This window comes from Bombyx mandarina, chromosome 08 (genome assembly GCF_030267445.1).
Source record: "Bombyx mandarina strain Sakado chromosome 08, ASM3026744v2".
Classification (NCBI taxonomy): domain Eukaryota; kingdom Metazoa; phylum Arthropoda; class Insecta; order Lepidoptera; family Bombycidae; genus Bombyx; species Bombyx mandarina.
In genome coordinates this window covers 5,433,935-5,460,963 of record NC_143215.1, presented here as the reverse complement: position 1 = coordinate 5,460,963, position 27,029 = coordinate 5,433,935, and the positions used below count along the sequence as shown (strand labels likewise).

The following is a 27,029-nucleotide window of genomic DNA, read 5'->3' as shown; positions in this document are numbered from 1 at the left end:
ACAATATTAAGAAATTTAATCTTATGAAGTTTCAGTTACGCCAGCAATTGTATTCAATTCGTGTAGAAATACCGAATTAATTAGAAACATAGTAACATTTACAAAAAAAAAAAAACCGTAATCACAACAGACCCTTAGAGAAAAAGATACACTTAAAAAACTCGAAGACTATTATTATAATAATACTAGCAAACATTATAATATACAAAAAAACATCATGAAGAAGTTACATACTACAAATTATGATTGATATTTAAATACTATGACCATTCTCATACTCACTTCGATGTAGGTTAAGAATTTTTTTCTTACAATCTTCAATGGCTTTAATTCAAAGTGGACCTTAACTTGATAGGACTAATAAGTGTAAAAAAATATTTAAAATTCAATGAAATTCCGTTCGGGTTTCAATATGAATTGAAATAAATAGGTATATGGTGGCATTATGAAGGAATTTCCTGCGAACAATATTCCTGACAGCATTTGTAAAAAAAATTGACATGACAAAAAATTTTCAAAAGTTAATATATGTAATAATAATTGAAGTGTGTTGACCAATTAATATAATCGACATATAAAAATCGCAAAATCAATGAGTAATTAACAACAACGCAACACACAACATTCGACATAGTATGAAAATAGTCTTTTAAAATACATTTATGAATATAAACATCTTTTGCACACGTAGAAACCTTAATTATATAACCATACACATTTCAACACACGCACATCACAACAGATAATGTGGGTTAGGGGTTTGAAGATGCCTTCAATAACAATGATTTCTCATCCGAATGAAATGGGTAATACAAATGTCTAAAATTACAATATGATTTTTATTGGAACCTATTGGAAGCCTCTCGCTGTTAACAATTCGTCTTTTCGCATTAAAAGTGTAAAACGTCCAAAAATATTCGAAATTGAGTTAATATGCGGAAATACACAATGTCAAATACAATGTCAAAAGAGCGTAGTTTAGTTTTAATTTTTTTTGTTTACTTATTTTGTGACTACTATTAACAAAATTAATACATAACTTTATCTTACTTTAAAATACAGATAATGTAACTGGTAAAAACTAAAAAAGAAATATTGCAAAGATGATTAATATTAAAAATATCATATTATGTTAAACCTTTAAAACACTCTCCTGTAAAATTTAGTAAGTTTTCAGATTATACAGTTTTAATGCGAGAAAATGAATTATGCAACTATTACCAAAGAGGAAAACATTGTTACTGAAAAACTACGAAGCATCTTCGTTAAATATAATTTTACAAAAATACTTTCACATTGAACAACTTGTATAACATCCAAAATACATTTAAACAAACTGTTCACTTTTCACCTACTGTATCAAAATTACATTTAAGATTAGGATTTGAATATGATATTAATTTACATGAGTAAGATTAATAAAGTACACAGTAATACAGTAGGAGGCACATATCAAACTAAATATTTACTTTCATTTTAAGTTGTGAAGCTTATAGAATAATATAAGGGAAGCAATCTCACGTTTTGGAAAACCAGTAACAGTGTAACGCCACACCACTTAAGTAATAAGTAATTTATTTAATCAAACATCAATCACTTGACAAACCATATCGATATACACACTATTTAAAGGGATCCAGCCCTTGTATTCATCAGAATACGACAAAAAACATTCGGTAATCCATTCAATATATATCAGGATATATGTACTCCATTCGGTGCTAACTATAATATACTAGCTTTCCTATAAAATGGAGGAAGCGCGTTATTTACCTCGAGTACTCCACCGCATTACAACGGCCGCGCTTAGAGGAGGTACTCTCATTGTTCGGGTTTATCAAACGAAGTATTCGGTGTACTTTCTACTTTTTTAAGTACTATCTTGAAAGTGAACGTGTGTTTTGGAGACACCGATGCCGGTCTGGGTGTCGGTGGAGATCGCGGTGGTGGTTCAGGAGGAACTTCCGAACGGGTTCTCACACGTCTCGGTGGGTTGCGAGCAATAGGTGCCGATAAGGGCTCCTTGGGCCTCTGTGGAGACAAACGATTCGGTGACAAACGACCTGGCGAAGGATCTGGTGAGCTCGGAGGTAACATCAATGGTGGAAGATTGGCACACGGAGAGCCTCTTGAACCGCGACGCTCTTTTAATCCCATTGGCGGAGGTGGCGAAGCTGGAGTGTCATCTTCGGCAGCTGCAACCACGACTACTGGCTCCGTCCTAGCTAATGGTTGCTTAGATTCAGTACTATCGGATGTAATTGATCTCCTGAAGTAATTTAGTCCGTTTTCGATTTCAGCTAAAGCACGTCGCACGAACGGAAAACTTTCCGATAGTTCAGACGTAGACTTACGTACAGGAAATTCTGTATCACTATCACGCTTTTTTGGCCGGCATCGTTCGAAAGTCGCATCGCCGGATGCACCTACAGTTTCCGACACTTGCCTCGTTAACGCGGCATGCTTAATAGAGTCCGACTTAGAACGTGGCTCTCGGGTTTTCGGCGTTGGTGAACGACGATCACCGAACTTTTTACTAGCTGCGCGCTTTATAGAGGAGAATAGTCCAAATTTCTCCGGCATTTTTTCCGGCGCCGGTAAAGGAGTGGGTGGAGGAATGTGAGGAGCAGTGGAAGGTCCAGGGACGGGATCGGGCGCGGGACGGGGGAGGTTCGCCTCGCGTTAGTTGTGCCGAGAGTCTGAAGACGGAACATCGCTCGAGCCGGTGGAGGAGAGGGTGGTGTTGGACCCGTAGGGATCCATTGACGACTGCACGGACATCGAGCGGCCGGCTCGTCGAATTCTCGCTGGAGACAGTTTCCCTGGATCTACGCTAGCGGGGTCTGCCTGCAACAAGAGTGTTTTAAAAATCGTTCACAAAATGAAATTCTACGAAGCCGTTCATTTGTGAATCATTAAAACAATTCATAAAGTCAGCCAGAAGCAAAACTACTAGCAGGTGAATATTATATTGGTTTTAAAAGCCAAATCAGTATAATCGAAAATCGTACCTGATACGCCAAAGCGTTCATGATAATGGAATACGGTACCAAGCCCAGCGGATGCACTTCCCTCATCAGAACATTCGCTGGAATTCTATGGAACTGTATGTATTCCAAGAAATTCCCAATGACATCTTTCAATGATGTGTTTTGGTTCGTGTCGCAAAATTTTTTGCCCCACATTAGAGCTGCCTGAAAATGTATGAACGCCATTTTAAATTGTTGATTTTTTTAATTCGATCTTTTTTTTTATTGTTTACATAGAAGTAGAAACAATCATAATTTGCATCTGTGCTTGAACTAGGTGATAAAACCTGTATCTCAAGCAGTAGTGCTCCTCGTACAAAGAATACAACAGCTTTACTTCAAATATGTAAACAAAAATACAAAATCAATAGATAAAAATTAAACTGAAATTCATGGATTGCATAAAAGTGACAAAATGTGAGCTTAAAAGTATAACAATTAACAAAAAATATAGAAATGAGTGTATTAATGTACTCTCTGTGTGTAATGAGTCTGAGCATGAGTGAGTGTAAGAGGGTGTGTGTGGGTGTAGTCAAAAACATTAAACAAGTTTAGTGGTATTCGCATTATTATGCTATTAAGGTTTTCAGTAACAGCTTAAATCCGACATCTCTAAGCAACCCGTATACAAAAAGTTAATGAAAATAAGTATTGAAATTTCTTTATAAAAAATTACATGCCTGAAATTTGGTGAATTCATCCGCTCGGAGTTCATCTCTTGCTAGGATCAATCTGACAACATGTTGAGGAAGAAGCGTGAAGGATCCCAAGTTTAATACCTCATTGCCGTGTTCATCGACGAATTCTAGAACCTAAGCATTTAAAATTCGATTTTATCGCGTTCTTTAAAGTTTTTATAAAATACTAGCCGTACTCGCCCGCGTCGCTTGGCATTTAAAATTTACATTATTGTTTATTGTCAATATTATTAGGAAGTTCAACACTCATACAAATATTGTCCTATCCATTAAGTACATGTATTTTCTACACGGATACCAAGTTTCAAGTCAATTGAATGCATGGTTTAGTAGTTATAACGGAACATCCGTAAAAACCACTGTAGATTTATATAACTAGTCAGGTCATAAGTATTGTCACACAGTAAAAACTTTTCTTTTAGAATGCTGGCCACAAAAAAGTTTATTGAATTCGAATTCCGAATTGTTCATGAAAATAAAAATGTATACTTTTAGAATTTTACTCATTTTTAAATATGGAGTGGACGCTTAAAGAAGACCGTGTTGCAGTTATTGCGTTGCATCGTTGCGGTTACGCGCCAATTCAGATTTTTGACATACTGAAAAATTTGAATATAACCAAAAGATTCGTTTATCGTACCATCAAACGATACAATGAAGACTCTTGTGTAGATGACAGGTCAAGAAGTGGCCGCCCTCGGTCTGTTAGGACTCCAGCAGTGATAAAAGCTGTGAAGGCGCGAATTCAAAGAAATCCCAAACGTAAGCAGAAACTGTTGGCCCTTCAGATGGGGTTAAGCAGAACCACGGTGAAAAGGGTGTTAAATGAAGACTTAGGGCTTCGGGCATATCGAAGAAAAACAGGACATCGTTTGAATGCTCGTCTAATGGACCTGAGACTGAAGAGATGCCGCGCTTTGTTGAAGCGGTACGCGGGAAAAAAATATCGGGAAATCTTTTTTCGGATGAAAAAATTTTTACCGTAGAAGAGAGATACAACAAACAAAATGATAAGGTGTACGCACACAGTAGTGAAGAAGCGAGCAACCGTATTCCGCGTGTCCAACGAGGTCATTTTCCATCCTCGCTCATGGTATGGTTGGGAGTTTCTTATTGGGGCTTAACAGAGGTACATTTTTGTGAGAAAGGTGTAAAAACGAATGCAGTTGTGCATCAAAATACAGTCCTGACGAACCTTGTGGAACCTGTTTCTCATACCATGTTCAATAACAGGCACTGGGTATCCCAACAAGATTCGGCGCCAGCTCATAGAGCGAAGAGCACACAAGACTGGCTGGCGGCGCGTGAAATGGACTTCATCCGGCACGAAGACTGGCCCTCCTCCAGTCCAGATTTGAATCCGTTAGATTACAAGATATGGCAACACTTGGAGGAAAAGGCGTGCTCAAAGCCTCATCCCAATTTGGAGTCACTCAAGACATCCTTGATTAAGGCAGCCGCCGATATTGACATGGACCTCGTTCGTGCTGCGATAGACGACTGGCCGCGCAGATTGAAGTCCTGTATTCAAAATCACGGAGGTCATTTTGAATAAACTTTAGTGTCATAAGAATCTATGTTTTGTTAAGTTCATTTTGGTATATGAATGGTTACATAATGAATAAACTTGTTTCAATTATTTTACATTAAACATGTGACAGAATTTATGACCTGACTAGGTATTAGTATACATTTGATATGAATAATGAAGAGCTTTTGTAAAGCTTCGTGACCAAACTTAGCATCGATGTCTCAATCGTATTAAATAAAAGCGGATATCAAACCAGAAACTATAGCTTAGTAATAATCACGAATTTAGTACCGATTTTGATAACAGATTCTGTATAAAATCTACTACTAAATCTAAAAATACAAAATAGTAATTACTTCTGAGATTCCTAAATATTGAACTATAGTAGAAAACAACATAAATTTTATAAAATAAACGAAATTATTGAAATCAGTTAAATCTGCACAAATGGTAGCGATGACTAGGAAATATAGATCTGACTAAGAAGCATTAGCACTGAATTTATTATTATTATTATTATATTTTATTGCTTAGACGGGTGGACGATTTCACAGGCCACCTGGTGTTAAGTGGTTGCTGGAGCCCATAGACATCTACAACGTAAATGCGCCACCCACCTTGAGATGTAAGTTCTAAGATCTCAGTATAGTCACAACGGCTGCCCTACCCTTCAAACCGAAACGCATTACTGCTTCACGGCAGAATTAGGCGTGGTGGTGGTGGTATCTACTCGTGCGGACTCACAAGAGGTCCTACCACCAGTAAATGTCCTACCACCAGTAGAACCTACCTTCTGCACCAACGACTTCGTGCACTTATATTGTATGTAACGCTCGGCCGAAGCTAGCAATGCGCATACAGTATCCACGGTGATACAGCATTGTACGAATCCAGCGCAAGCTCGTCGCAGCTCATCCAAGCCGTAGTAATCAGCCGCATTCATAACTCCTGGAATTAAAATAAAATGTGAATTTGATTGGATGGAAACCAAGTGACGTGTGTCTTAATCTGCTTAATTGATTCACAATATTGTTACGCCGGTAAGAGTAACGCCATCTAGCGCCGAATAGTCGAACGAATATCGAAGGATCCAGAATGCTCGAGAATAACAACGCCATCTATTGACAGATAGCGGAAACTACGACTAGAGGTGTGGAATATTCTCGATAATTCTAGGGATAGGGTATTTGCTATAAAAGCGTTGTAGGGATGGCACGCAGTCAGTCAGTAATCGGAACTACTCGAAGCGAAACAGCGAACGGATCACCTGAAGCGAAGCTAAACAAGCGAATTGAGAGTTTAAAAGTGTTTGTGAAGTGTTTGAGTGTTTTAAGTGTTGAATACAGTTTTTAAGTTGTACTTTGGTGAAATTTTATTTATCCCGAACCCTCAGCGCGTAACAATATTAAAAGTGGAATATCCACGATATCATAATTCTCATTTTTAATTGGTGCTAATATAGATACTTCACAGATTCATCAACGGGATCAAAATCACAGCGCGAATAGCGTCACGTAATTTGAAATTTGAGACTTAAGTCTTGAAATTATTTGTTGTTACATATCTATGTCAGAGCCAATAAACACAACCTGATTTTCTAATTAAAGTTTGTGTAACGCAAAAGTTAACTTTCAATAAGTACACGGTTATGAATTTTAAATTTACTTATTTAGCAATTTCAATATTCGATTATAATTAATGAGTTTGAATAATTTGAACAACATTTCAGATGAAGTTTGAGCCTTCGCTTGTTTGCTAAAGTTCTGAAATTTATCAAAGTTACGTAAAATGAGATTTATTAATTAAATTGCTTGTTTACAGCGAACAAATTAGCTTTCGTAAAAAAAATACAAAGAATGTAAAGTATGCAGTAGGTACCCAAAAAAATGGAAACTAAATAATTCAATATGAACAAAACATATCCACAGATCGGTAATAATAAAATATGAAATAAGATTTTTTTATCAATGCTCATTACGGCAGACGTTATTAATAAATCGAGTGCTTATGATTTCTCCCAATCTAATAAAGAGATATTATATCGAAAACAGCACTTGATATACGAGTATGATATTATTTTTTTGTTAGAGAAGAAATATATATTTTATTGTCATCGTATGATTTAGACGTGAGATTTAGTAACATGAGTATACTGTACAAATGGAGACTTTAGAACTGTGTCAAGAACTTCTTGATATCTGTTTCATGAGTAATGCATTTAATTGTATTTGCATTATTTATATGCAAATAATGTTGAAACTAACGAAAAGCCAGTAATGTACCAGTTATATTTGTAGTAAAATCCTTTCTTATTTTTTTTTTATTTTGAAGGGAAATATGCCATTGACAAAGCGATGTTTGACTTCTGCGAGTCCACTAACTCGCAGAAGGAGGCGGCGGAACGAGAGAGGGAGAGCTCAGCCCTCTTCGCACCGTGTAGGAAACTACCCCCGGTGAAGGTTACAGGGCCTCTTACGGGTAGCGCCGCGAGTCTGATTGTATTGTTGACCGCGGCTACCCCCTAATCTGACCGGATTCTAATCCCGAGCGTAAATCGGACATCTGGTGAAAGAATACAAGGGGAGTTGTTTGGACACCTTTTATGACGTTCTGGACACAGCCCAAAGAAAAAGCCAATGTCACCCTCAATGAATAGGCACTAAAGCCCATGTGTATCACGCATAGTGTATGAACTAGCACTTTGAGAAACGAAACCTTACTAATCCGTCAATATTTGAAGACAACGCGTTTATACTTTACTGGTATATTATTTTTTACTGGTGGTAGGACCTCTTGTGAGTCCGCACGGGTAGGTACCACCGCCCTGCCTATTTCTGCCGTGAAGCAGTAATGCGTTTCGGTTTGAAGGGTGGGGCAGCCGTTGTAACTGTACTGAGTCCTTAGAACTTATATCTCAAGGTGGGTGCGCATTTACGTTGTGGATGTCTATGGGGTCCAGCAACCACTTAACATCAGGTGGGCTGTGAGCTCGTCCACCCATCTAAGCAATAAAATAAAAAAACTTTTAACCAATTTTTTTGCAAATTAAAAAAACCCCTTCGTTTTGCTTCATCGATCTAAAATTCATTAAAACCGGCGCCCCACAGTATTCGTCAGGTCGTCGGACTAAACTGAACGCTGATTCAATTTTCGATATAACGTCAAACGTCGGTATGGGTAAACGAATTTGCTGGTGACAGAGGAAATGTAATTTCAAATGTACCCATTTAGAACAAAATTGATCGTTTTATTGGCTTCGTTCGGGTTTTGTTATTTACAGTGTGCATAATTGATGCTGTACTTCTAACATCAATATGAATGGTGTATGGTAATTACAAAAAAATAATCTTAAGCTTCTGCTCAATAAGTTGATTTTTTAATACGTTTTTATTAGCTTCAGACGTATGTATGTTAGTATGTTAGTATGTAACGGAATCTTTGAACATGATTTTGACCCCCTTCAAAACATCATATTAACTCGAAATTTGGTATTAAGGACCGATGACAATTCAATACTTAAAAAATAATTGAAAAGAAAAACGAAAAAAAAATAATTGAAGAAATTGAAATTCAACTAAAAAATGAAAAATAAATAATAGTTATTAGTATTAAGTAGTAATAGTAATTATATAATAAATATTAGTTAAAATAAATAAAAAAACTAAAAAAATACGCTTTTATAGAAAATCCAACGGGAAAACAAAAAATAAATTTGAATTAAAAATAGTGTAAGAAAAAACGATTTTATTTTTAAAAAAAAGCGTGGGGTACATCCTATCAGTAGTTATCAATATTTTAGGAACAGACATGAGTAGAAGAGTTATTTTGACAATATCCTGAAAAGCACCCCACGCTTTTTTTACAATAAAATCATTTTTTCTTACAATATTTTTAATTCAAATTATTTTCTATTTTTTTGTTGGATTTTCTATAAAAGTGTATTTTTTTTGTTTTTTTAAGCTATTATTTTTATTACCATAGCATACATAGGCTAAGTGGCAAAGGGCTGAAAACCATAGATGCCAAGCGGTGAACATCGTCGTCTAATTGACATGTTATGGTCAAAGTTCCAATAGCATTGGAATATTTTATATGTTACAATTATATTAAACAAATGAAACATAGACTTTATGTCATAAAATGGTGGGCGATTAACGATAAAACTTGGATAAAACGCTTTCAATTTCCCAACAAATTTAATTTGAAAGTTACTAATCTATATACCTCTAACTAGGGTATTCACTTACAATTAGTTCTTTATATATTATTGATAGTTTTAAAAAAAAAACTTCTCTCCTGTCATTCAACAGTGAATAAATTGACAGAATCCATTCTGATCAGGTTTATTTTGAATAAAGGTAAAACCTTGGAAAGTGTAGTAAAATGCTTGAAATTTAATTGAAATTAATTTGAAAAATTATTCCATCCATTGATTTATAAATATAACAAAGAAAATCACTTACCCAGAAGCGTTCTTGGTTGAAGAGTAACACACCCGGTATGGATATACTCGATTAGTTGACGAAAAACGTCCGGTTCAAATTCTTCGATTATTAAAGTCTGATGTTGCTGAGCAGAAGGCTTGAAAAAGCACAAAAATTTAAATATAAAATATTTAGAAAAAAAAATACAAGACTTTCGGTGAAAACATTTTAAATGTTCAAATGCTTATAGAATTTTTGGGTGTACTAGATAAAAACATTGAAAAAGGAAAAGTATCTTCAAAATATCTTAAATGCTCAAAGGCTTATTAGAATGCTTAGAATGAACTTTACAAATATATTTAAAAAAGGATCAAGAATTTCCTTCAAAATATCTTAAATGCTCAATCAAAAAATATGTAATGTAATATTATCCGCAACGACAGAAAATTTGAAAAGACCCTGTTCGCATATTTATTTAAATATATTCAATGAGCGATCGAAGTCTCGTTTACTCTCAGAGATTGCCGAATAAACTCTGAAAACCAATTATGGTAACTTTGTAATAAAGAATTCTCTAAGCTCGCGAACAAAACACGAATACAGGCTTGAACACAAATACATGCTTAACGAGGCTACAATAACAATTTTATGTATAAATAATATGTACATTAATGAAACAGAGTTTATACAAGATATGAAGTAGAAAAGTAATAGTTGTAAAAATTCGAATTTTTCGAAAAATAAATTTACAGGTCTGTATAGGAACAAACATGCAATATATATGTATATTAAGTTACAGAAAAAATGAACCAACTTTTTCGAATGAAGGAAAACAACGCATCTACAAACACGCAGAAGTATATTAATTATGAGTATTAGAAAAGTGTAATATTTATAAAACTTTGAACGCTGACAGTTGAAACCAACGAGACAAGTGCCTTTAGACGTCGATAATTTAGTTTTTACCTCTTGTATAGGTGCCAATTGCTGCGCGAAACTTGATCTCTGCATTAAACATAGTAAAAACGCGTTAACATTTTCCAAAATAAAAATGTTTTCCATTTACACCGAACCCTTTAGTTGTTAAACTTATTCTCCTTTTGAATGTGAACGTTTCTGATGTTTTAATGAGAGCGCATTCGTTTGAAAATTTTGCAACTGTCTAGCTTTGTTTTGATAAAAAGTAACCATAGCTTCAAAAAAAAAAAACAGGAAATTCTATCATTCATTCGAAGTTTGAAATATATTATCCAGACATGTTGACAACACGAACAGTGGTTCTATTGGATTGTAATCAGCTGGGTTTGGTTCTAACGGTTCGAATCTTTCGTTATTCAATAGAATAAGTTTCTGATGTTTTAATGAGAGCTCATTTGTTTGAGTGAAATTTTGTAACTGTCTAGCTTTGTTTTGATAATGGGTAACCACAGCTTCTAAATAGCATAAAAAAAAGCAAATTCTATCATTCGTTCGAAGTTTGAAATATATTATCCAGACATGTTGACAACACGAGAACTGGTTCTAATGGATTGTAATCAGCTGGTTTTGATTCTAAAGGTTTGAATCTTTTGTTATTTAATTGAAGAAGTATACGGGATAGTGCAAGGTAATATTTTATCGAATCCGTTCAATGATAATGGTAGGCTTGGTATAGGCTATTGGTATAAACAAATTCATCATTCACACATTATCAAGATGAAGGACAGTGGCATTCCTAACATACATTGTTTGTTCGTTTTGAAAATTTTCATCTTACCTGCTGTGCTGCATTTTGTAGGTTAAGGAGAGGCTCCGAGGAACGTTTCAAGAATAATCTTAGCTTGTTCTCTCTTGGTCCTGGTTCCTTCTTTCTCTGAGGACTTGGAGCTTGATATAGCATTTTTTGGAAGACTCTAAAGATAAAATTTAAAGTTCAATCCATTAGATATTCTTAAAAATAATTTTTAGTAAATTTTATTAATCTTGCAGTTATAAGAAGGGGCTAATTTGTTTCCTGAAACATTTCGAAGTCGATGAGCGAGAGCAATACTTTTTCAGCCCACTGAGTTTCTCGCCGGATCTTCGCAGTGGGTCGCGTTTCCAATCCGATGATAGATTCTGCGAAGCACTGCTCTTGCTAGGGTCAGTGTTAGCATCACTCCGGTTTGAACCCCGTGAACTCACCTACTAGTTAAGGTTACGCTGAAATAGCTTCTCAAGGCTATCAGCTTAGGTAGGATTAAAAAAAAAATTTTTTTTTTATTCGATTGACAATCTGCATACTTTAACAACAACAGAAAACCTACAATATTTGTTATTTGTTCACGTTAAATGCTCACGTAAGTCAGTGCCCACAATTATTGAATAACATTAGTCCTTTATCAAAACGTACTATAAAAATCACAATGTTTACTCTATCTTCAACCTACAAGACAAATAAATTCTTGCGACTCCCGCTAACATCGGTCTTTACAAAGGAATGCTTCACAGCTCTTTGTTTTACAAACAATTTTCAACACCCTTTTTCAGCTAAAAGGTATTTTCTATTTTGCGCTAAAAGTATTCTTTTCTGTTAAGGTAAACGTTTGCTTCAGTGATACTTGTATATAAATGCTGATTTTTAACGAATGTGAAAATGTTTTTATCGGCAAGAGGACGTCTTTGAAGTGAAAATTGAAAGATATTTAAAATCATAATAGCAAACCAAACACTATTTATTATACCTGACCAATAGGAACAGTAGAAAACCATGTCTACGTAAAAACTGGCCGGCTATTTCCCGGTCATCGTTCTCGTCGAACTCGTCGCTTGCGACGAAAGACTCGGCGAGTAAATTGACCCAAAGACACAGCCTACTGAGTTTCTCACCGGACTTTCTCAGTGGGTCGTATTTTTGATCCGGTGGTAGATTCTGCGAAGCACGGCTCTTGCTAGGGTTCGTGTTAGCAACATTGTCAGGTTTGAGCCCCGTGAGCTCACCTACTAGCCCGGCGACGCTGACATGGTCTCTCTAGACCATCAGCTTAGGTAGGAAAAAAAACTGTTTTAAAACAGTAAAAGGATCTTTACTAGTGGTTTTTTTTTTTTTGTCAGGAGGAAATCGCCGGACTTCCGCCCTCCCCTGGGGATGGAAGGCGGGGCATGTCGGAGTCGAACTGACTAAAACCTCCTGTCGCTCAACAACCCGCGTCCGAACCTCGCATGAGACAGAACCCATGAAAAGGCAAAGGGGGGAAAGTGAAGCGTTTAGTGCGGAGCACATCTCTCCCATCACCCTCCCCCTCGGGACGCCGGACCAGCGGTCGTCGGCGCCACGACCACCAGCCCTCTCGGTCGGCAGGCTATCCGGAGCCCGCCTATATGGCGCCGGTTAGAATGGGCTATCCTACGGAATACCCCGCTGGGTCAGAACCAGCGTGGGTCGAGGATAGCCGGCCTTCCATCACCCGGATGCTCTTGCGTAAAACGCGTGCAGAGCAGCTTGCACGTCGTCTTCTTAGGCCCCCTTCGCCGGTCCCCAGACCGACATATGAAGGGGACCCGGGACACTTAGAGGGCCAGGGCTTGGGCGAAATCCGCCTCCCTGGCCCCCGCTCGACGGCGGCGGGCTTGCGCGTCTCTCACGCGCCCCGCCGCCTCCTTCTGCGAGATGGTGCACTCGCAGAAGTCGAGCATCGCCTTCCAGGACTCGTTGTCGCCGAGCATCGATGTCACAACACTCGGCAACGACAAGTCGTTTCCTATTTTTGCGACGAGGACACGGCGCCACCCCTCCCATGCGGGGCAGGCGACGAGCGTGTGCTCCGCCGTGTCCAAGTCGCAACCACAATGGTGGCACTCTGCCGTCGGCTCGGCTCCGATCCGGTGCAGGAACTCACCGAAGCAACCATGCCCAGTGAGCACCTGCGTGAGCCGGAAAGTGAGGCGTCCTCTATCACGATTCACCCAATTCAGAAGAACAGGGCGAATCGCCTCGACGGTCCTACGACCAGCCGAAGGATCGGCCAGCCGTCTGGACCATGACTCCAGCACGGACCGCCGAGATTGGACCCTCCGCGCTCTGACCACACTGGGGCTGGGACGTGCCACGCCCCGAACACGAAGGTCAGCCCGCCACTGATAGTCAGCAGCGAGCGCCTCCGCCTCCAGGACCCAAGGCGGCGTCCCAGCCAGTACACACGCCGCCTCGAAAGAGATGGTGCGATAACCACGGATGACCCTGACCGCGATGGTGCGTTGCGGCCGTTGCAGCAGCTTCGCTACCCCCACGGCCAGGGACTGGCCCCACACGGGCGCCCCGTATAGGGCCATTGATCGCACCACCCCTGTATAGAGACGGCGCGTCACCTGGTCAGGCCCCCCGACATTGGGAAGGAGCCGGCTTAACGCGCCGGCCACCCCCAACAAACGAGGGACCAGATTCTGAAAGTGAGCACGGAAGGTCCAACGACGGTCCAGAATGAGGCCGAGGTACTTCAACTGCACCCCGACCCCGATACGGACGCCTCCAACCACGATATGGGCATCGACAGGTGGCACTCTCCGGGGCCTGTGGAACCACATGGCCTCGGATTTACTGAGCGCCACGTCGAGGCCCAATCTCCTGATTTTGCCGACGACATGCGCCACCCCAGCCGTAGCAAGACGGGCAGACTCAGCAAAACTCCACCCCCGGGCCACGACCAACGTGTCGTCTGCGTAACAGATTACACTCAGGCCCGGGAGGAGGGCACCCCTCAGCACCCAGTAATACCCGATATTCCACAAAAGAGAGCCGAGTACCGACCCTTGTGGAACACCTTTACTAGTGGTAGGACCTCTTGTGAGTCCGCACGGGTAGGTACCGCCTCCCTGCCTATTTCAGCCGTGAAGCAGTAATAATGCGTTTCGGTTTGAAGGGTGGGGCAGCCGTTGTAACTATACTGAGACCTTAGAACTTATATCTCAAGGTGCGTGGCGCATTTATGTACCAGGTGGACTGTGAGCTCGTCCACTCATCTAAGCAATAAAAAAAAGGATATATTTGAAAATAAGATATGATATTTTGTAGATTACCTGCTCCTTGCCGCCAGGACCGCTTTCACAGCACAAACGGGCTCCCTGGTGTCTCCCACCAGGAAGGTGACGTCACAGAGTTCAGGCATCGACGCCAGGAACTTCATGTCCTCCGCCAGCCCGCTCTTGTTCTCGAAGGTGCTGAGGTCAGGCTGAGCCTCCATAGCCGCTAACGCCCCACTTCTCATTGACGACTGAATATATAGAAAAATAAATTATAAATTATTATTGTATTAGTGCGATCTAGCCCTTAGCTTATTTAAATTTGAATATATCCATTGATATATCCAATTTTTGGATTTACAATTACAAACTTATAAAAATCTATCGTGAAACAGTCACAGCTCAGAAAATCATTCATTATTGACTTCCCTCTGACTTCAACCACATATTTCAATCAGGAAAGCGGCATTCTAGATTGTGGGTTACCCGTCTGAATTTATGAGATTGTGAATTGAGAATTTTAAAGTGATGTGTCTGTTTTCTAAGATACAGATAAATACAGTTCTAAGTTGTACTTCGGTGGAACATTTATTTATCACGAGCCCCAGCGTGTAACAATATTTATTTGGAATCAAAATACGTCTAATATTTTTAACTTAGAAGTTCTTGTCACAATAAAAGTTTTTCGAATAATTGTCCAGAATACATTTACTACAGTTTATTAATACTCCATCAATTATTTTCCATCAATTTCATATAAAAGGCCGATCGTGAACGCGTTCATAAACGGAAATGCTTTTATTGTTAACTATTCCGAGTTGAACGGACACAGGTGGCCTGTTGTTCTGTATTAAAAAAAAAATGATAATTAAGTTTGTACAATCCCAATAATGCGTGTACAAAAAAAAATACATTGCATTTCAATTTACTTAAAAAAATGTGCAAAGTGTAACCTTTCTGTTCATTTCAATACCAATAATTGATTTTCAGGATTGGTATCTTGCTCTATACATACAATTCTCTATGTACACATAACAAGTTTTAATCACAAGTTTCAATTATAAGCAGACCACAAATTCACTACGGATATTATCATTGGTAGTACTAGTAATGGCTAGTATTGCAGTCTGGTATTAACTTCGAATAAGTATGATATACAAAGAAATTCAGTAGTTAAGTAAGTACTCAAAATTTAGTTTTTAATACACTTTTATTAGCTTCAGACGTATGTATGTTTGTAACGGAATCTTTGAACATAAAAAAAGCGTGGGATGCATGGTATCAGTAGTTATAAATATTTTATGAACAGATATGAGTAGAAGGGTTATTTTGATAATATCCTGAAAAGCACCCCACGCTTTTTTACAATAAAATCATTTTATCTTACACTATCTTTAATTCAAATTTATTAAAATTTATTTTCTATTTTTTAGTTGGATTTTCTATAAAAGCGTATTTTGTTAGTTTTTTAAACTATTATTTATTTATACATAATATCATAACCCTTTTACAACTTACAATCGAATTATTAGTATCCTAAAAAATGTTTAATACGACATCTCAATATGATCTCTTAAAAGGTTATTTTATTTTATTTTTTCGAAGATGACAAATGTGCTATATAATACTAGATTTTTCCTATCATTATGCGAATGACACGGAAAAGCCGGGGTTCGAAGCTCCGCTCTCGGAATTTTATTGGTCCTCAAATTGAAAGCTCAAGGATATTATGTGCGTAATATTTTTATTGCTTCACTCGTGAATTTTATGTACGGTGGTAAATTCAGTAATGGAATGTTATTAAGCGTTCGCTTGCGACAAAGATTAATTTGAAGCTATTACCATAATGAGACATTCATATACCATATTGAGATTACTAATACTATGAACTCTACCAGTGCAGCTAACTGTTACATTTTTTTTTTATTGCTTAGATGGGTGGACGAGCTCACAGCCCACCTGGTGTTAAGTGGTTACTGGAGCCCATAGACATCCACAACGTAAATGCGCCACCCACCTTGAGATATAAGTTCTAACGTCACAAGTATAGTTACAACGGCTGCCCCAACCTTCAAACCGAAACGCATTACTGCTTCACGGCCGAAATAGGCAGGGTGGTGGTACCTACCCGCGCGGACTCACAAGCGGTCCTATCACCAGTAAATAATAATTTATAAATATTACGAGTAAAAGAAATACCTAGATTTAAATTTCTTAATCACGTAAATATTTTATTAAAACTACCTGTAATCTAGACAGACCAAACGCCGATTTATGTCCTATTTTACTGACGAGAAATAGCACAGTATAAATGCCATTAACTGTATTCCTTTAGACGTGCAATACAAATGTTTTGAAACTATCGGTTCCACATAAATTTAATAAAGTCGGACAAAGTTTCTAATTAAATCACACGGATCAAAGAGAAGATGTGACTTCTAAACATTGTCTGAATTATCTAAGTAAACCGTCTTGCAATATCCAATATGTGCGGATCACTGATCTTTCAAACATTCGGATTCCTTGACGATGGCTTCGAAGATTCAATTGGTTAGACCGGAATCGCTGTGACGTGAAATTGATTTAAGGACCATAGCATGTTTAGTGGCCTACGATATAAATTAAGTTATCTTAAGTTTTGAATGTGAGATGAAATGATGATTTACTCAGAGCTGTGTGCTAGAATTGGATGCGCATAGACCGAGGTTGAAATACGGGGAAATACATAGAAGAATTTACATTACTGGTGGTAGGACGTCTTGTGAGCCCAAACGGGTAGGTACCACCGCCCCGCCTATTTGTGCCTTGAAGCAGTACATAATGCGTTTCGGTTTGAAGGGTGGGGCAGCCGCTGTAACTATATTGATACCTTAGAACTTATATCTCAAAGTGTGTGGCGCATTTACGTTGTAGATGTCTATGGGCTCCAGTAACCACTTAACACCAGGTGGGCTGTGAGCTCGTCCACACAACGTAGCCATAAAAAAAAAACCTACATTTCTCAAACGCATTATTGTTATCCTGCTACTGTAATTAAGAACGTGATGAATAAAAACTAACCTGTATGTATATTACTACGACTAAAATAAAGATACTCACTTCGTCCAAACTAAAATGTCTCGTAATAGTGATGTCCATGATGTATTTATTATCTTTTTGTTATGTTATTAAAAATGTTAAATAGAGAAAAAAAAGTTAATTTAGCTCCAAAGCCACGTCCGACCCTACCGACTCCCGAACGACGACTGTCACGAAATAGGAAATGAAAGTGCCGTCGTTCCGAAAGTCCTCGCTGAAAATGGGATGTGGTACAAGTCTAGAGAGAGTACGCGCGGTAATGAATATGAAATTTAAATGCTATATTATATGTATATATATTATATCTGGGCTTAGTATTCAGTAGTCAAATCGAAATTTCACTGTTTTTCTAAACGTTTTAACTAAGGCCTAGATAATATTTTAAAACTATATACTTTCATCTATATATCGACGTGTAATCCATGCAAGTAGTTAGAGTAAACAAATAAGAGCCAGCAGGTAAAATGATGAGATATTTCATAATACGTTTTTAGTGATAGTGGCTGAGATATGCGTAAGTCAATAGTCAAAGTGTCTCACTGCTAACGAGAGCATTGACGAAGCGTCGATCACGTAGCACGTGTTGCTATGTGCACGCCGTCGTCCGACTTAAGATAATTTTGCTCGGGTGCCTAATACTTTTCCTCGTGGCTGTATAAGGTGGGAGACTCAACAACGTAATTGTAATATGTCTTGTTTGACTTTGGTGTAATCGACGCATAGATAGAAATCAAGATATGCGAGCTCCAAAATAAAAATACTACTGATCTCAAATTTATAGTTTTTTTTCTCGAAAAGCTACTGTACCGTGGACTGGAGTATTTGGTACCTACATAATTGATCCTGGGTTTTACTCATTCCTGTCTATTATGGGTACAACATAGGTAAATATCTCAGCTTCGACCGTTTTGTAGAAAATCTTTATATTACAATATAAAAAAGAAAAAAAAACATGTACAGCAATCCAATATTCTAGATGAAAAATAAATATGTAACGTCAGTAAATGAGAATGATTCTCAATATTTTGAATTGGTAAAATCTCTTTTGAATTGTACCAAATTCCTTGGCGCGAATCAAACATTTTCTTTTCAGCTTCTCTCTGTCGGAGGTGAAGAGAAAGAAATCGCCCATGCCAAACGAAAGACAGCTTGCCTGGCAATCGATTTTCGATAAGTTTGTTTATGCTACTTTAGACACAATTATTATAAACGTCTACGTAATAACAATAACTATTATGTTTAGATATTTAGGCGTTACTATTTCTCTATACTTTTTTAAAAAACAAAACTGTTCAATTAAATATATATATATAGTATTTCGTTTCAAAGAACTAAACGTCTCAAGTCTTCTTTTAAGACAGCTATTCAAATAACTTTTATCTCAATTACTTTTACGATTTAATTTCGCGATTATTATTTTATTATTATTCCCAACGAAGTCCCGAAGGGCTTTCCAGTTTCACCAGGACAGACGGGCCAGCACAGGCTCAGCTATGAGGCATCCCTTCTTGGATTTATGCTAACAGTTGCCCGTGCGCCTCCGAAGGAGACGTAACAACTCAAGGGCAACTCCTTCGCGAATGAATCTTTATGGATTATTGGTGGTTACTTAATGCCCATAACAGAATTATACGCGTGTATAATAACATTATATATTATAACAAATTTAATTAACATATAATATAACATATTTTATTTTTATTGCTTATATGGGTGGACGAGCTTACAGCCCACCTGGTGTTAAGTGGTTACTCGAGCCCATAGATATCTACGACGTAAATGCGCCACCCACCTTGAGATATAAGTTCTAAGGTCTCAAGTATAGTTACAACGACTGCCCTACCATTCAAACCGAAAGGCCTTACTGCTTCACGGCAGAAATAGGCAGGGTGGTGGTACCTACCCGTGCGGACTCACAAGAGGTCCTACCACTGGTAAAGATCCTTTTACTGTTTTAAAACAGTTTTTTTTCCTATCTAAGCTGATGGTCTAGAAAGACCACGTCAGCGCCGCTGGGCTGGTAGGTGAGTTCACGGGCCTCAAACCTGACGATGTTACTAACGCGAACCCTAGAAAGAACCGTGCTTCGCAGAACCTACCACTGGATCAGAAACGCGACCCACTGAGAAGATCCGGCGAGAAACTCAGTGGGCTGTGTCTGTGGGTTAATTTACTCGCCGAGCCCTTCGTCGCAAGTGACGGGTTCGACGAGAACGATGACCGGGAAATATCCGGCCATTTTTTACGTAGATACGGTTTGCTACTGTACTATATTGATCAGGTATAATAAATAGTGTTTGGCTGGCTATTATGATTTTAAATATGATTGTCCGATTAAAACATTTTCACATTCGTTAAAAATCAGCATTTACAATAAGTAATGTCCGTCAACGGCCGTCTGGTGTGACATGGTCACTACACAAGGGGGTCGCGGGTTCGAATCCCGCCAAGGGAAGATATTTGTATGATAAATATCAATGTCTTTTCCAGGGTTATGGATGTATATTAAATATATGTATGTGTATAATAAAAATCTTACATTTATATCCATTATCTGGTACCTGTAACACAAGTTCTTTACGAACTTATCACGGGACCAGTTAACGTGGCGTGATTGTTAGTAAATATCATATAATATTATGCAGATATCATAAAAAAAAAAAAAAAAAAAAAAAAAAAAAAAAAAAAAAAAAAAAAAAAAAAAAAAAAAAAAAAAAAAAAAAAAAAAAAAAAAAAAAAAAAAAATGTAATGACGCAAATTATAATTTTGCGGGTTTGTTTTTTATTACACGATGTTATTCCTTCACCGTGGAAGTCAATCGTGAACATTTGTTGAGCACGTATTTCATTACAATAATTGGTACCCACCTGGGATTCGAACGCCGGTGCATCGCCCAACATGAATGCACCGGTCGTCTTGTCCTTTAGGCCAGAACAACTTCAACGATATTTAATTAACATTAACATATTATATACTTATAACATATTTAAGATCTGCTCATGGCCACACTTTAACGAACTAACTGAACCTTGATAACCACGTCGCTACAAATAAAAGTGATTCGGAATCTGTTGATTTGAGAAGGGAACAGCACGAGGCCCGCGATCGTGTTATCACAAGATCAATCCTTAGAGCGGACTTTGTCCGCGATGCCATTGTATCGAGGCTTTTGTTTTGTTTTGAAATGTTTTTTACTGAAGAAAACCTGAACGGAGACAGTAGGTACGCGAAATACCTTTGGCGAAATAAAAATTGATGAAGGAATATTTTGTAACAAAATGAAACAGATTTTTTTTAAAGTTTGCGTAAGAACTTTTGATTGGGCGTAATGTGGTCCGCTCTGATAGGCACTACTACCCTGACCGTTTCTGCCGTAAAATACTTATGCGTTCCGATTTAAATGGTGGGGCAACCGTTATACAATATAATTGAGACTTCAATCACCTGTTTCGATAGAACGTTGTGATTTCTGTAAGCTGCGGTGATCATTATTTACTAAGTGAGCTCGTCACCAATCTTTGCAATTAGAGAGAGATAGAGAGAGAATACACTTTATTGCACACCAACACAATTTACATTCAAAAAAACAGTCAAAAAGCACATATGTACAATAGGCGGTCTTATCGCTAAAAGCGATCTCTTCCAGACAACCGTTTAATTTACAGAAATTCTGTAAAATATAAAAATATAGCAGGTATGTTGCGGTGTAGAATTAGTAGAATTAGAAAAACCTTTACGTATTTCCTTGAACTAGGGATATTTGATTTGATGATTGAGCTGTTTCATTATTCAATTGAGACTTATAAGTCATGTCTCAAGGTAAAACGATGTGGGGTATCCACTATATACATTTTTTTTTTGTCAGGTGGAAATCACCGGACTTCCGTCCTCCATCCCCAGTGGAGTCCGGTGGCATGTCGTAGTCAAGCTGACTAAAACCTCCTGTCGCTCAACAACCCACATCCGAATCTCGCATGAGACAGAGCTCATGAAAAGGCAAAGGGGGGAAAGAAGTGCTTAGTGCGGAGCACATCTCTCCCATTGCCCTTCTCGGTGGGCAGGCTATCCGAAACCCGCCTAGATAACGCCGATTAGAATGGGTTATCCTACGGAATATCCTGCTGGGTCAGAACTAGCGTGGATCGAGGATAGCCGACCTTCCATCACCCAGATGCTCTTACGTAAAACGCGAGCAGAACAGCTTGCACGTCGTCTTTTTAGTCCCCCCTCGCCGGTTCCCAGACCGACATGTGAGGGGGACCCGAAACACTTAGACCGCCAGAGCTTGGGCGAGATCCGCCTCCCTGGCACCCGCTCGACGGCGGCGGGCCTGTGCGTCTCTCACGCGCCCCCGCCGCCTCCTTCTGCGATATGGTGCATTCGCAGAAGTCGAACCATATACACCTTAGACCGTTTCTCTATCAGAACAATAAAGTATTATCAACATTACTTGCAGGACATATCTCTTAAAAATATAATTTAAAATATAAATTTGCAAATGCAATTTCCAATCTTCAAACATTACTTATAAAGAGTCAATTTCCACTAGCACGTGCGAATTCGGTTGCGAATGTAGGACGTGGCGTGGCTACTGACACGTCACTTGGCAACACATTCGATGGTCAATATTGATTTTATGCGAACGACAAAGAACTAGAGATAGCTCCCAAAAATTACAGAGCTGCACTTTACAAAATTACGAACACTATTATATTCGATTATATTACTTAATTTTGTGTTTCCGATTTTTGGAATAGTATGTTATTTAGATATGTAATTTATTTCAGTTGAAAAGCTTTATAGAACAGAGCGTCTTTTATAATCAATTAAATATTGGCTTAAATGAATTCATTTTCGATAGCGGATTTTCTAAAAAAAAACATAGTTATGAAACTTTCTTATTGTTTGGATTGTAAATAATTGCTTTTTATCATTGTAGACTGATTTTTAGCTTTCAATTACACATAAAATATATCCTGTATAAAATAAATGTCTTATATGAAAATATAAAAGTATCTAATGTCTGTCGTAAATATGTATAAAAGATAATTTTACTAATAACTAATATTTAAATCAAATGTTTCACTTATAAGTTATTTTAGGTTATAATTTATTTTATGAATAAAATTTTCTTGACGATTGATAAATTGGTCTTTAGTCTTTTTTCCCCATGAACCTTCCCCGTGATGAATACTTCGGTGTAACTAACCCTACACAGCTCTTAAATAAGACCCAATGTTTTTCAAGGGCACGAGAGTATGAACGCGCAAAACTCTCACTACGTCTGAAGCTACTCAGAAATAAACTTACAATAATACAAACAGAAACCTGAATTTTGTTTTGTAATTACGACTTCTTAAATCGACACTATCGAACACATAATTTTACAAACGGCCAGACTACGACAAGCCAGATGATACGCCCACGTATCTGTCTGGAGTAAACGCCTACGTCTCGATTGCATGTCTACAGATACAACTGCTATCATATAACCATAATAAATAGTTTCTTTTTGCTCACCTATTGATGTGGCTCTTCTAAACAAATTATCTTCTCAATGCTAGTCGAAACAATTGCAAATTCGGCGCTATGAAAGTATACGAACTTCACGAATTAATGAATCATCGTATACAAGAGCAATAAAACAATATTGATGGAACGAAGGCGATCGGTGTTTTTAGTTAAAATTACGTGAGACTAAGAGAAATGTAAGATATATTTGGAATACTTGATAGATTTAGAAATACAGAAAACCACTATGTACACAACAACGGGAGTGCGATAGTGCGCAAGCGTAATTTCTAATTTGCCGGGCGCATGCTCGTTGCCGATATCAATATGACGCCGAGCAGGCAGAAGGTCGGCGCTCAATGGATGAAGGTGAATTCCATATGAATGAATTTGAGCCCATAGCGATACTGTGTATTCGTCTTTGCGATTATTCGACTTAAGTTTCAGACTGCAAGGTCATTATCATTTCGATTTCGAAGCATTTTAGCAACTTTATCGGTCTTGTGATCGCAGCTAAAAGACCAATTAAATTAAATAAATTTATTTGAGCATTTCGATCATTTGCAGAGCTTCTCGCGCGTTCATCTTAGGGGGTAGCGATTACGATCCGGTGGTAGTTTCAGCGAAGCACTGCTCTTGCTAGGGCTAGTGCTAGGAAGTCCTCTTGAGTAGAACTCCGTGAGCTCACTTGTCAAACCGTGTGTTGCTAGAATAGCCCCTTAGGCTACTAGCGATTAGGTAGGAAGAAAAAAATAGATGTCTGAAAGTCGCTTAGCCTTCCTTTAACGAAAACTACTTTTATTGTTGATAAGCTTGAATGAGGTGTGCATAGTTGAGATGACAAGCTCTCTTAACTATTTCTAGAGTCCTTAGTTAAGACAACATGAACATTAGAGACTTGGTCATAATAATATCAGTAGACTCAGCTTCTCTTCAGACCAGAACGTATGCTACTTCACTGTAAAAATGATCAGCAGATAAGTGGTACCCAAGCACGTGGCTTTATCATATCTAGCGACAAAACGGAACTTTAAAGTTATTTAACTTTAACATCATCTCGCCATACGTATGTACCTCAAAAATTGCCAAAGCAGAACCTCAGAAACAAGGAACTGAAGTAGTAATTTTCTATTATTTTTTTGACTTTTTATTATACCTGAAAATCTATTTCACTGTGTATATCTGAAGATAAAAGTTGACTTTTGTTATTCCAAAAGTTATTAAAAGTGACATCTGGCAGATTTAGATGAAACTTCATCGCCCACTACGTTTCATTGTACATTAGTTCTATAGTATGGATTAAATGGTTTCTTGAAAATTTTCAGTTTTACCATAATAATGATACCTACTGAAAACCATGTTTTAAACCAGATAAATAAGTACCGACCTAATTCCATAGATGGCGCTTGAATAAAAATATGTTTGGGAAGTAAGTGCTTGTCCTCTAATACAATTTAGAACAGAATTATTTATTTTCATAGAATTAAGATAGAAGAAAAATATTAAGACTATGTAGTTGGGGATAAAGTTAAAATGAAACAGCTATTTTCCAGTTCCTGGATAGATAAAAATTTTACATTTTTGATGTTATGTACCTACCAAATATTTATTTTAAAGTTTCACATTGAAAAGGTTATAATTTACAACTTATAATGTATTTGCATTATTAATTTACAATAAGTTTATCGTGAGGTCATAAAAGTGTATCTATTTCATGGACAGACAGTGCGGTTTATGGTGAAGAAAAACTATTTAAATTTACTTCATTATACATTTTTTCGCATTTAAAATACGTAACGTGTTAGACAAAACTCACGAACAATGACCATTTATCAATCAAAACTGGAAACTATAATCTGAATGCCGTAACTTAGCTTGTAAATTAATTAATGTGTTTTGATATTATGTCAAATGCTTGTGTGGATCATCCTTTAAATTAATTCTCCGAAACATTTGGGACAATCTTGAAGGGACGCTGTGTAAGCTATTAATTAGCTCCATCAGCCTGGAATCTCATACGATTAGTAGTGTAATGGAGCAAGGAAATGGGTGAGACGTTGATGTATGTACAAAAGATAGAACAATATCTGTACTTATATGAAGCTTCAAATTTTTTTTAACTTTATTTATTTATTGCTTAGATGGATGGACGAGCTCACAGCCCGCCTGGTGTTAAATGGTTACTGAAGCCCATGGACATCTACAATGTAAATGCGCCACCCACCTTGAGATATAAGTTCTAAGGTCTCAGTATAGTTACAACGGCTGCTCCACCCTTCAAACCGAAACGCATTACTGCTTCACGACAGAAATAGGCAGGGTGGAGGTACCTACCCGTGCGGATTCAAGAGGTCCTACCACCAGTAAACCACACAGACTACATTAAAGCGATACTCAGATTTGGAACATTAAAAACAAAACAATTGGATATTTGAGCGACGTAAGCCTCACACTGTAATTCAAATTGATATTGTCATTTCTCATTGTTCGTTACGCAGTATCTTTATTAACACAGAACAGAATTCTCTGTGGGGTCCCTCAATGTGGTCATTTATTTTCCTCCAATAGTAGGAGCGCAAATTACTTTGTTACCTAAATCTCACCCGCGCTTTTTTTTTTCTTACCTAAGCTGAGTGTCTTGAGAGGCTATATCAGCGTAACCTTAACTAGTAGGTGAGCTCACGGGGCTCAAACCTGACGACGTTGCTAACACGAACCTAGAAAGAGCCGTGCTTCGCAGAATCTAATACCGGATCGGAAACGCGACCCACTGAAAAGATCGGCGAGAAACTCAGTGGGATGTGTCTGAGGGTCACCCGCGCTACTGTCTTGATGACACGTTACATACATGAATTCAACTCTTTAACACCAGAACTGCTACTTTTTGGTGAAACTGGACACGATAAATCAACTATGACTCATTAATTAAATTTTGACACGGGAAATTATTCTTTAGACTTATAAAAGAATTGCAATACGCTGCTGCAACAAGATGAGCAGAGAGCACCATGGTTCCTGAGGAACGTTGATCTCCACGATGACCTGGAGCTCGACTCTGTCAGTAAGTATCTACAGTCGGCATCATTGCGCCACTTTGAGAAGGCGGCACGACATGAGAACCCTCTTGTTGTGGCCGCTGGAAACTACATACCCGATCCTGTAGACCGAATGGTAAACAGTTGACGTTGCCCAAAGCACGTCATTACGGATCCTCCCGATCAATTAACGGTGCTTTTAAGCATCACAAGCACCGGTCACCGTCCTCGTCGAACCCGTCGCTAGCGACAAAGGACTCGACAAGCGAATTAACCCATAGACACAGCCCACTGAGTTTCTCGCCGGATCTTCTCAGTAGGTCGCGTTTCCGATCCGGTGGTAGATTTTGCAAAGCACTGCTCTTGCTAGGGTCAGTGTTAGCAACACTCCGGTTTGAGCCCCGTGAGCTCACCTACACACGTTAGGGCGAAGCTGAAATAGCCTCTCAAGGCTATCAGCATAGGTAGGAAAAAAAAAAGTGCAAAATACAAATAGCTTTAGTCACTTGTATCAATAAATCTAATTGGTTTATCGTTACGAGATAGCTTAGTGCATAATCTAGCAGCCTCTTCATTCTCTGTCCGCATTCTCAACGTTTTAAGACCAGACACTAATTTACTGTTAATTTCGTGTATCAATTCTCCTTTGTACTTTCAGACAATAACAAAAGCCATGTGCCATTAACTCCGCATTCGTGCACGATGTATGAAGAATACTCAAGATTCTCAGATTATTAATATTGAT

The 27,029-nt window shown here is 38.1% G+C and overlaps 1 protein-coding gene across 4 annotated transcripts; it reads right to left on the bottom strand.

The window, feature by feature from the left end:
* Positions 1-23,533, bottom strand: gprs (speckle type BTB/POZ protein). 4 transcript variants are annotated; one of them, XM_089729040.1, is made up of 9 exons: positions 23,259-23,533; positions 14,717-14,910; positions 11,439-11,574; positions 10,649-10,687; positions 9,722-9,839; positions 6,049-6,206; positions 3,706-3,841; positions 3,012-3,190; positions 1-2,847 (listed from the first exon to the last, which is right to left on the bottom strand). In XM_089729040.1, exons 2-9 carry the CDS (start codon positions 14,902-14,904, stop codon positions 2,683-2,685), a joined length of 1,119 nt encoding a protein of 372 aa, XP_089585166.1. In that variant the 5' UTR covers positions 14,905-14,910; positions 23,259-23,533; the 3' UTR covers positions 1-2,682. The 4 variants fall into 4 exon arrangements, with proteins under 4 accessions (XP_089585166.1, XP_089585164.1, XP_089585165.1 ...); XM_089729038.1 differs by lacking the exon at positions 23,259-23,533 and adding an exon at positions 17,759-17,914; XM_089729041.1 differs by lacking the exon at positions 23,259-23,533 and adding an exon at positions 17,759-17,930 and having other exon boundaries at positions 2,692-2,843.
* Between the last annotated feature and the right edge of the window lie 3,496 nt (positions 23,534-27,029).

What these genes read in the sequence shown, in the direction of transcription:
- gprs (XM_089729038.1), bottom strand. Translation starts at nt 17,797, where the DNA reads ATGGACATCACTATTACGAGACATTTTAGTTTGGACGAA. An exon ending in GACATTTTAGTTTGGACGAA is followed by an intron (nt 14,911 to 17,758) that starts GTGAGTATCTTT and finishes CTATATATTCAG; the next exon opens with TCGTCAATGAGAAGTGGGGC. An exon ending in CGAAGTCGTTGGTGCAGAAG is followed by an intron (nt 3,842 to 6,048) that starts GTAGGTTCTACT and finishes TTAAATGCTTAG; the next exon opens with GTTCTAGAATTCGTCGATGA.